The sequence below is a fragment of the Gossypium raimondii genome, chromosome 11 (genome assembly GCF_025698545.1).
Source record: "Gossypium raimondii isolate GPD5lz chromosome 11, ASM2569854v1, whole genome shotgun sequence".
Lineage (NCBI taxonomy): Eukaryota > Viridiplantae > Streptophyta > Magnoliopsida > Malvales > Malvaceae > Gossypium > Gossypium raimondii.
In genome coordinates, this window is record NC_068575.1 from 38,693,122 (window position 1) to 38,704,345 (window position 11,224).

Here is an 11,224-nt window from a genome sequence, read left to right on the forward strand (position 1 = left end):
ATAGACTTGATAAGCTTTAATTCCATATATAATTCACTCTCTAATTCCATTTCTACTATTTATGGTGAATTTTAACATTCACGTCACTGCTTCTGTCAAAGAAACTGCTTCTTTGAATTAGTTACTATTTAACATACATAACACCCAAAACATAATTTTTACTAGCTACTTCAATAGCTAATATTAGCCATATCATTTGAACATGCTCAAAATGATTAAGACTCTATACATGCCATAGTTTAAACGTTTTGAAAATCACATAATACCGAGATGATTATGATAGTGTGATACGAGCTCCGACGATCCCCAATTCGATCAAGTTCAAATCACTATAAAACAAAGGAAAAGAAAGAAAGGTGTAAGCTATAAATAGCTTAGTAAGTTACATGTAAACAATAATTACTCATTTAATAATTAACATTTTTAACATATAACTAATCAAAACATTTCTTAGCAATTTCAATCACTTACACATGCACAATCTTACCAATTCACTTGCATATACATTTTCACACTTAACATTTATCACATATGCTCAATTATTTCAATTGTACGCATACACACTTCATTTCATATTCACTTTAACCCATCATTAATCTGTTGAACACTGAATATATACAGATATCGTAGAGATTTAGCACATAAGTGCAACAACGATATGTAGCCGGTTACCATCGTTATGTAGCCGGTTACCATCGAAATGTAGCCGGTTACCATCAAACGTAGCCAAGCTACCACCGATCAATAACACTCGAAATGTCCACGGCCCGCTCACACAAGCTGTCAGTGTCTCGCAACACATGCTAGATCACCCAGCACCGGGACTCACTGTAACATCTGTAACACTGATCTCTAGTGACATGTCACTTGTATCCACTTTTATTCCTAAGTTCAACCGGGAATTTACACTTAACACTTTATTTTCAACACTTTAACACTTGAATAATTCATAAACAATTTTCCTTCCACATTCAATATTGATTCACATATCAAATAAATTCACAATTTATAAAATATATTACTATTATTTACACATAACTTACCTCGGATGCAAAACGACTATTTTTGTAATTTAGTCGATAACTTTCTCTTTTCCCCGATCACTTGCACTATTTCTTCTTTCTTGATCTATATTAACACAATTTAATACATCTTATCAACATTTCATTCAAATACAATTCATACACAACATTTTGGCAAATTTACATTTTTCCCCAAAACTTTTCAAAAATTCCACTTTTGTCCCTAAGCTCGTAAAAATAAAATTCACTAAATTCTTAAATTTCAAACTTCACTAAATCATATTTCATGCTCATAACAGCCCTCAATTTCACAAAATCACAACTTTATGCACACTTTACCATCTTTTACAATTTAGCCCTTTTTCAACATTTTCATTGAAATTCATCTAGTAAAACTTGTAATTAACACTTCAAACATTCATTATCTAACATCACTAATCAATTTACAATTATATCATGAATGGGTCAATTTTTAAACTTCAATTTCATTTAAATTAAATGGTAGAAACATGAAATTCAAGCATCAATAAGCATAAAAATACGAAAATAATTAAAAACGGGGCAAGAAATCACTTACAATTGAGCTTAGGAAGATTAAGAACCCTAGCTATGGTGACATGAATTTTTTGGCAGCAAACGTCTGATTTTGAAGAAGATGGACACTTATTTTCACTTTATTTTGTCTTTTATTCAATTTGGACAAAAATGCCCTTGACCCATTACTTAGATATTTTTCTAGAAATACCCTTTTGTGTCCATAACACTAATTTATGGTCTAATTGCCACATAAACACTTCCAATTTCAGGCAATAATTCAATTAAGTCATTTAATCACTAATTAGACACACTTTGCATTTTTCTCGATTTAGTCCTAAAAATTCAATTAGGCACTAAATCATTAAAATTTTCTATCCATATTTTCACACAATATTTCAATCAATCAGTAACTAATAAAAATTTATAAATTAAACTATTTCACTTCGGATTTGTGGTTACGAAACCACTATTCCGATTAGGCCCTATTTCGGGCTATCACACTATCACACTATCGACTTCTTTTGGTATTTTGTTATGTTGAACTCGATCTTATGGCATGTATAGGCTTGAGTTGTTTTTGGTTAGTTTTGAATCATAAAATATAAATAGCCATGCGAAAATGGTTTAATTTCCATGTTTGTGATCAGTTTGGTTTTAAAAATGTTTTGTTCATGATCATCTTGTTTAAATTGGGTTTTATGTGTTTTCGAATGTGTGCTTTGTTTAGTAATGCCTCGTAACTCTAATCCGGCGACGGACTCGGGTCGGGGTGTTACAGAAGCCATGCCATACACAAGTCATGTACCCAACATACCGACTATGGATCCGATCATCTTTAGAGCATAAGCCTCCACTTATATCAAAGCACATGATTTGCATACGCATGGTTAGTGACTAATTTAGGATTTAGGTAAATCACACCATGAATGTTACAAGTGAATTAATTCACAAATGGATCTAAAATTAATTCATCTTGGGTCCAGTCCATTGTATCATTTTACCAATGAATACATATATATCTCTACTCGTGGAGTCAACTACTCCAATAGCCAAGACTAATCATCTCCCCAATTGGAATTGTAGACGACATAATAATCCTTCTCAGTATTTAAATCAAATATTCACTTTGATTCTTTTACGGAATTACGGGCTTATTTAGATTATGTACTGAAGTAAGTTGTCTTTCTCTTAATGTAAAATTTCTTTACAATGCCACTTATCTTCAATTTGAACTTTACACAATCAATGAGCTAATATTTGTTTGTCACAATTTCGCTATGCATGCAAAATATAAAAGACATAAATACAAAAGACATAATAGTGAAATGTGAAATTAATTTTAGTTATTTATTCATCATTCAAATAAATAGAAAACATTTACATGTTGTTTATAATATGGGCATATTTTCCAACACCTTTCGGGGCGACGACGGTTGTCGTTATTACACATCCCATTAATAACTACAACCACTTTCGCGCCGACCCAAGTTTGACCTCTATTATGTTGGAATATCCGCTCTCCTCCTGAGAGCCCTCTTGTGTCCACATCGATGTCAGCCTTCGGACAAGAATGAAATGTTTAAGATACCGACTACTTGGAAATAGCGAAAAAAATTAGGTTGATTACACCGAAAGTTCCTAGAGTTTTTCAATATGATTATGGCATTAATCGTATGTATGATATATATATATATAGGGAATTGTTTGCGAGTATCCAAAAAGCTTGAACTCCTGATCACGTAACAGCCGTCACTTGGCCCCCGGTTATACTCGAACGCATGATCGCATCACGACCGCCGACTAGGACCTTCATGTAGACTTCGACCCTTGATCGTATCAAGCATTATTACCCTGAAACCAGATTTCCCCACGATGGGTTTCTTAGGTGATTGTCCTATCTAGCCATGACATATTAAATGTATGTGTATTGAGGCGCGTTAACATCCCCGACCCCTCAAAACTACCTAAGAACTTTTGCCATTTTAGTTGAAAACCCTGAACACTTTCAAAATACCTTAAACCCCAAAAATTCTAAACCCTAACATTAAAGAGAGAAATGGAAAGCACATCCAGCTGGGCGCACTTTTCTGCCATCTGTGCAGAAAGCACACCTAGCTGGATGCTTTTTTCTTTCTCTCCTAAAATCAGCCTATTTCCCTAATTAATTTTCAAATTGGCCTAAATGCCTAATTAATTAAAAAATGACCTGTAGGCCTTATTTTAACTGTATTTTGCTTCTAAAAGTAAAATGAGTAATTTTTTTATTTGCCATTTAATATTTTTTGTTAATCAAATTTCATTTGGGTGAGTTTTCGATACACTAACATTATATTTTTTATTCTACAAGTAATCTTAAAAGATTAACATGCGTCTTTTTTTTAACATTTATGTTTTAATTTTTTACTATATTCTTAAATGATATTTCAATAGCAATATGCCGAATAATTTCTCATTTTATTTTACAAAAATAAATAATAAATAATAAAAATAAGAATTTATATAAATGAAAATGAAAATAAAAATAAAAATAGGGAGAAATAAATAAAAGTCCAACTTACAAGGAGAGAGAAGCAAAGGCATGAAGTTCCAATTCGAAATCGATGGAGAGTCACTGTCACTTTCCAGACCAAACGAACGGCACGAAGCGTATCATCTGGCTAATGGCATTATTCATTTCATGTGGTAAAGATGAGCTGATGCTGTGCCTCTTATAACAGCATCGGCCCCCTTTCTTTTTTTCTATACGTTTCTTGGCATTAATTAACCCCCAAATCTCAATTTCCGAATACCCACACACACTCTCACTAATTTCGTCCCAAGGCGTTGCCTTTCCTGGCCGCGACTCCCCGAAATTGATGGCCTGAATCTGCAAATGGAAACTCACTCCATTTCACTCACCAATTTCTCACCTTTGACTCGCCCTTTACGCCCATCACGACTCAGACGCCTCAACTCTTTCCACTTCAAACCTTTGTTTTTCTCTCCCCTCTCCACCCGCTACAAATCCCTCTTTCTTCCTCTTAATTCCCACACTATCCGAATCCGCTGCGTCGCTAATCACGGCCACCACCATCATCATGAGCATGATCTTGATCATGGCCATGGCCATGACCATGACCATGACCATCATCACCACCACCACCACCACCACCACCATCATGGTTCTGGTCAATTGAATGGGCCCCAGAAAGCCGTGATCGGGTTTGCTAAAGCCATTCGATGGATGGACCTGGCCAATTTCCTAAGAGAGCACCTTCACCTCTGCTGCTGCGCCACTGCACTGTTTATTGCTGCCGCTGCTTTCCCTTATTTAGTCCCAAAACCGGCCGTCAAGCCTCTCCAAAATTCCTTCCTTGTCCTCGCCTTCCCTCTCGTTGGGGTAAACTCCATTTCTCTTTTATGTTCCATTTGGTTGCTGAATTTTTGCATCAAAAATAGTAACTTTCTTATTATTTAATGGAATAAATGGTAATTATGTTCTACTCGATATTTGATTTTACTGTATTTTAAATCAGCTTACTTGTGTTGCGTTTTATTTGGTCAGGTTTCTGCGGCCCTTGATGCCATTACTGATATTGCTGGTGGGAAAGTGAACATTCATGTACTTATGGCACTTGCTGCCTTTGCCTCTGTTTTCATGGGAAATGCCTTGGAAGGAGGGTTGCTTCTTGCAATGTTCAATTTGGCTCATATCGGTAAGTGTTTCGAGCTGGTTAAATTTGTTTCAGAGGCATCCTATGTTTCCTTGGTGTAATTGTGAAAGTTGGTTACTTGCAGCTGAAGAATTTTTTACCAGTCGTTCAATGATAGATGTGAAGGAGTTGAAGGAAAACTATCCGGATTCAGCACTTGTACTAAATTTGGATGATGATAATTTGCCAAATGTTTCTGATTTGTCATACCGAAGCATCCCTGTTCATGATGTGGAAGTTGGCTCCTACATTCTGGTCACAACTGGTGAGGTCTGTGATAATAGGAATATGGATTCTATACTGGATTAATATTCTTATATTTTATGTTTTTTAATTTTTTTATGTTATAAGGGTAAGTTTAATGGTGTGAGCTGCTATTTTTCTAGGCTGTTCCTGTAGATTGTGAAGTGTTCCACGGTAGTGCAACAATTACTATTGAGCATTTGACTGGTGAAATCAAACCATTAGAGGCTAAAGCTGGAGATAGGATTCCAGGTGGTGCAAGGAATTTGGATGGTAGAATGATCGTTAAGGTGTGTTTATGAATTTTTCAGAATGCTAAATGTAAAAAAGTTCAACTTATGTTCTTTTATCTTCTGAAATTGTTTAGTTAAAAAGTGAGTAAATAGATTTTTCTTGCAGGGAACTTTTCTTTTTTTTGTCATTTCTAGTTCACATCCTTCACTTATGTTTTGGGTTTTCCCCGTAATAATTTCATATTAGGTGCTTAAGACATGGAAAGAATCAACGCTTAGCAGGATTGTGCAGTTAACTGAAGAAGCACAATTGAATAAACCTAAGCTGCAAAGGTGGTTGGATGAATTTGGTGAGCAGTACAGCAAGGTGGTTGTAGTTTTGTCAGTTGCCATTGCAGTTCTTGGGCCTTTTCTTTTTAAGTGGCCATTCATTAGCACTGCAGGTAACTCTTAGCATAAGCTGCTTTGCAATTATCACAGTTGTTTCTCTCTCTATTGCCTTGTGCCATTAATTTTGTTATCCATGGTTTACACCCTTTTATCTTCTAAGAAAGGCCTCTTCTGCTAACGCATCTTAGTTTTAGTTACCTTAACTGGCAATAACCCCACTTTGCGTCAACTCTCACTGAATAGTCAGTCTGTTTAGTTTGAAGCTTTACTTGTCTTGTTCTTCCTCTTGACAATTCTCTGATGTTATCTTTGTCTGTTTTGAGTTATCTCCTACCTGTCCGATGTTTGTTGTTGATTATGCAGTTTGCAGAGGATCAATCTACAGAGCATTGGGGCTTATGGTGGCAGCATCCCCATGTGCCTTGGCTGTAGCTCCACTGGCATATGCTACTGCAGTGAGCTCCTGTGCGAGAAAGGTATCAGTCACATGTAATCAAGGAGTGTTCACACATGCATTCTGTCACTGTCAGCATGTTCTTTCTCAAGTGTATACAAGCCTTTTTCATAAATGTATTTATTTTCATTTGTTAAGATAATGATGGAAGCCCACCGCATTGCAATATAGCTATAATTAAGATCCTTTTGATACCTTAGACTGAGTCTAACCATTATTAGTTTTCTGTACTTTGGTTGGATCAGCTCATATTAGTTTTTTGTTCTGAACACCTTTGTTATTGTACAATTTCTAAAATCATCTTTCTAGTACCTTGATAAATTGTGTATTCTTGTGTATATATTTCTTGATTAATTTTGCCTTGCACAAGTTTTTGTTAGAGCCAATAGGTTGCTTACTTTTTCATGGAAGTTAGTAATAACTTGGAGGTCATCGGTACATGTCTGTTTACTTGATGATGCTTGTAGAAGTCTAGATTTATCTAATTGCTTAACTACTGAAGCTCTTTTGGTGTTAATATGAATCATGAGATTCACCTGATCTCCTCCAGTCTGACTCTCTCTCTCTCTCTCTCTATATATATATAGGGGATATTGCTAAAAGGTGGGCAAGTGCTAGATGCTCTAGCTTCCTGTCACACTGTTGCATTTGATAAAACTGGGACATTGACAACTGGAGGGCTTATGTTTAAAGCAATTGAACCAATTTATGGTCACATAATTGGAAACAAGAAGACAAATTTTACTTCCTGTTGTGTTCCTAACTGTGAAGTAGAAGCACTTGCAGTAGCAGCTGCGATGGAGAAGGGTACTACTCATCCTATTGGAAGGTATTGTATAAAATGAAATAGTGTATCCTCTGTAAGTTGAGCATCTGTGGTCTGTGCAACTCATTCTGTGACCATAGCCCTCTAATAAGCTAATGAGGGTAATAACTAATTTCTACTTAACTTGCCATTGTGTCTTAATGATGGTCATATTTCTTGTATGAATTATTGTCATAATCTTGTCAAATTATTTTTTTTTCCTTTTATTCCAGGGCGGTTGTAGACCATAGCATAGGGAAAGACCTTCCTTCTGTTTCTGTTGAAAGTTTTGAATATTTTCCTGGCAAAGGTCTTATTGCTACTCTCAACAGTGCTGAGGTAATGTCTTTTACCAATATATTTCATATGTCTCCGTGATATTTAAGGGGAAACTGAGTTATCTTCAAGTTTGCTGAAATCACTAATTTTCATTTACGAGTAATTTGAATCCTCCGTTTTGTTCCTATACCTTGTATGTCCAGTTCATTTACTACTGTACATTTGTAACTTAGCAGACTGCAATTTCCCTCCTTGTGGTTCTTTTATGGCACTTATAGTCATTGGGGTTTCTTCTACTAGAGGATCTAGTGTTAGCTTTTTTGCTAAAAAGAGAAGGGGGGGGGGGACAATGGGTATTGTCATAATTTCATTAAAAGCGCCTTTCATGGAAGTGTCAAAAAAAAGGGAGAAAAACACAGTCAAAATGCAAAATTGTAGTTCAATGTTGATTTTTCATGTCGAGCAACATATAATCAAAATGAAGGAGGATAGAATAATTTTCTTCAGCCTGAATTATATTTATATCTTATGACAAGACACGTTCCTTTGAACTATGATACTGACTTCAACTATAGGGCTTATTCACTGTTAAGTGTTTGCTTGCTTCCTATCAGTTACATTGAAACCATCCTGCTTACAATCATTTCTGCTTTGTTATAGTCAGGAACTAGAGGAGGTAAAATGTTAAAAGCGTCACTTGGTTCGATAGAGTTTATCACTTCACTTTGTAAATCTGAAGTCAAATCAAGGATGATTAGGGCAGCTGTTAATGCTTCTTCTTATGGAACTGACTTTGTTCATGCTGCTCTTTCTGTTGATGAAAAGGTGTGGTTCCCATCCATTATGTTAGTTGTTATGCTTTTCTCACGTCAAGATAGACATGCATTTGAAATACCAAGACACGAGCAAGCTATATCTGTTTATCTTTTATAGAAAACATTTACCTAAATATGTACAGATTCTTTGATATTACTTTTAAAAGCAGATGCATCTGTATTGGGTGTTAAAGAATCAGGAAAATGTGTGAAAAGACTTGTTATATGCCCAAAACACTATATCTAACTCAAAAACAGCTGCATATGAAGATGTTAACTGCTTGCTTTTTATGCATATATTCAAGTCCTCAATTTTTTATGCTTTGACAACCGGGCTATTTTTCGCGGACAATTGCATTTTGTGTAAGGTCAATAGACTGTATATGCCATAGAGTACATGTTGAATTTGTGCTATTTGCAGAATCATTTGTTTTCTGATCAATTATTTATGTTGTATATACTAAATTGAGTTTTGTAATGTATAAGCAGGTGACTTTGATTCACCTTGAGGATAGGCCTAGACCAGGGGTGTTAGATGTTATTTCTGAATTGAAAGATAAAGCAAAAGTCCGAGTAATGATGTTAACTGGTGACCACAAATTAAGTGCATGGAGAGTAGCTAATGCTGTGGGCATAAATGAAGTCTACTGCAGCCTAAAGCCAGAGGATAAACTCAATCATGTGAAGAGGATTTCAGGGGATATGGGTGAGCCCCAGATTCTTATTAAGTTAAATATTTTGATATTCAGTAGATATTTGGTGGCAAATTCGTATTCCATATCTCAGTGGAGTATTGAAGTATTGTGTGAATCATATCCATGATTACCATCTTTATATTAAAATGATCAGCCAAAGAACGAGTTACATTTTGTCCACCTTCATGGCAGGAGGAGGTTTGATCATGGTAGGTGAAGGGATCAATGATGCACCAGCTCTGGCTGCTGCAACTGTTGGAATTGTATTAGCACATCGTGCTAGTGCAACTGCTATAGCAGTTGCAGATGTCCTATTGCTTCAGGACAACATTTCTGGTGTTCCATTCAGTATAGCCAAGGCTCGCCAAACAACTTCACTGGTACTCAGTTAATCCCTTCCTTATTCCTGTTCTCTGATTATGCAGACAATTTACACATGCAATTTAACATGCAGGTCAAGCAAAATGTGGCCCTTGCCTTAACTTGTATAATCTTGGCCTCTCTCCCATCAGTCTTGGGGTTTCTTCCGCTTTGGCTGACGGTATGATCAATCTGATGATTGCCTTGTCTTGCAAAAACTTATGAACCCTGTTTTAATTTTTAGAATAAAAACATGGTCCATGACACCTGAAACTGTTCCTGTCGACTTACATCTGTTGAAGCTGTATGTATATTATAAGTAACTAGCATGTATATATCAATCTGACATCATGAACTGAGCTCCTCTTCTGTCTCGGGTAATATACAGGTTCTCCTGCACGAAGGGGGTACTCTTCTTGTTTGCCTCAACTCTATCCGTGCACTAAATGACCCGTCATGGTCCTGGGGGCAGGATCTAAGGAATTTGATCGGTAAACTCAAATCAAAACTTGCATTATTGAGACATAACGCCACTTCAAGCACCATCCAGACTGCACCTTTGTAAACTAATACTTAGCTTAGACTTGGTAAGAAATTTTTCCTTGATTCTTTTTTTGTAGTTAAGAGATGGCTCATTCTCATATTGTTGTTTATAAACAAGAGTCCAAAACTGTGAAAAGTTGATACATCAATGAATCAATGAATTAAATAAAGAATAGGTTGTGCAGACTATTTGGTTGTTTGACCCCTTTTAAGTTAAATAGTTTCAACCAGCTTTTCAGCATTGGATATTGCTTCAGTTGAACATTATGCTTCTGCAGTAGTGAGAATGAATAAGCTGTTGCTTTCCTGATTTTCGTGTTTGAGGTCTTTCCTGTGCTGTGAGCTAAGTACTGAATGTCAAAGTTTGGTGACATGTTCCCTCATTTAAGTCGATGGAATTTCGAACAATAATCGGGAAAGAAAGAATATATGTTTCTACATAAAAACATTTAATAACATTGCGGTCATGTGATCTTAAGCCATAAGTTTTACCATCCGTAAATTTTATATTATATGCGTTATATTGTAATAGTAAGAAAACGGTGGTACACATTTAATAAGAAACAAACCCTGTTCATGATTTTGATTGATGAGGGTGAAGTTGACCACGTATAGCCATTTAGCGTTTGGATTTTACTCTAACCATTTCCGACGTACACCAAAGCTATTTTTTATACTTCATGCCTTATCACCGCCAATATTAATATTCAAACAAGGATGCTTAAAGAAAACTTCGATAATGTTCCAACAAACATAAACAAAAACACCTTTGCAGCAAATTGCCAAAAAAAAAAACCTTTTTCCCACTTTTCTAAGATGGGTTTTAATCCTGAAATTTGATATTTAATTTCTTTTATTTTAATTTGATATCATTTATTTTTATAATGTTATTAATGAGTCCAAATTAATAACATCCTTAATTATTATCATTAAATTGATGACATGAATTTTTGCGAAAAACCCACATTATTATTTTAACAATAGCAGTTAGCATTGTTATTGAATTCAACTTACTAATAATATTATAAAATAAACTAAGATGATAGTTGATTCGATGGGCTCATGATGTATGAACATATCGTCTTTAATTTAAATTAGTTTTTTCAAAAATAGTTTGGAGTCCGGAGGTTAAAATTTTGGGTTGCGTGAGTTAAAT

General features: G+C 35.4%; 1 protein-coding gene across 1 annotated transcript; it reads left to right on the plus strand.

The window, feature by feature from the left end:
• The first annotated feature begins 4,156 nt into the window (after positions 1 to 4,156).
• Positions 4,157 to 10,257, plus strand: LOC105803966 (probable cadmium/zinc-transporting ATPase HMA1, chloroplastic). The gene is made up of 13 exons (XM_012636442.2): positions 4,157 to 4,938; positions 5,104 to 5,254; positions 5,337 to 5,521; positions 5,638 to 5,784; positions 5,975 to 6,170; positions 6,481 to 6,593; positions 7,159 to 7,400; positions 7,610 to 7,715; positions 8,316 to 8,480; positions 8,960 to 9,176; positions 9,358 to 9,545; positions 9,620 to 9,706; positions 9,914 to 10,257. The coding sequence occupies exons 1-13, from the start codon at positions 4,432 to 4,434 to the stop codon at positions 10,088 to 10,090; spliced, it is 2,481 nt and encodes an 826-aa protein (XP_012491896.1). The 5' UTR covers positions 4,157 to 4,431; the 3' UTR covers positions 10,091 to 10,257.
• The last annotated feature ends 967 nt before the right edge of the window (positions 10,258 to 11,224 follow it).

What these genes read in the sequence shown, in the direction of transcription:
- LOC105803966 (XM_012636442.2), top strand. Translation starts at nt 4,432, where the DNA reads ATGGAAACTCACTCCATTTCACTCACCAATTTCTCACCTTTGACTCGC. An exon ending in TCGCCTTCCCTCTCGTTGGG is followed by an intron (nt 4,939 to 5,103) that starts GTAAACTCCATT and finishes TTATTTGGTCAG; the next exon opens with GTTTCTGCGGCCCTTGATGC. An exon ending in CTCGCCAAACAACTTCACTG is followed by an intron (nt 9,546 to 9,619) that starts GTACTCAGTTAA and finishes TTTAACATGCAG; the next exon opens with GTCAAGCAAAATGTGGCCCT.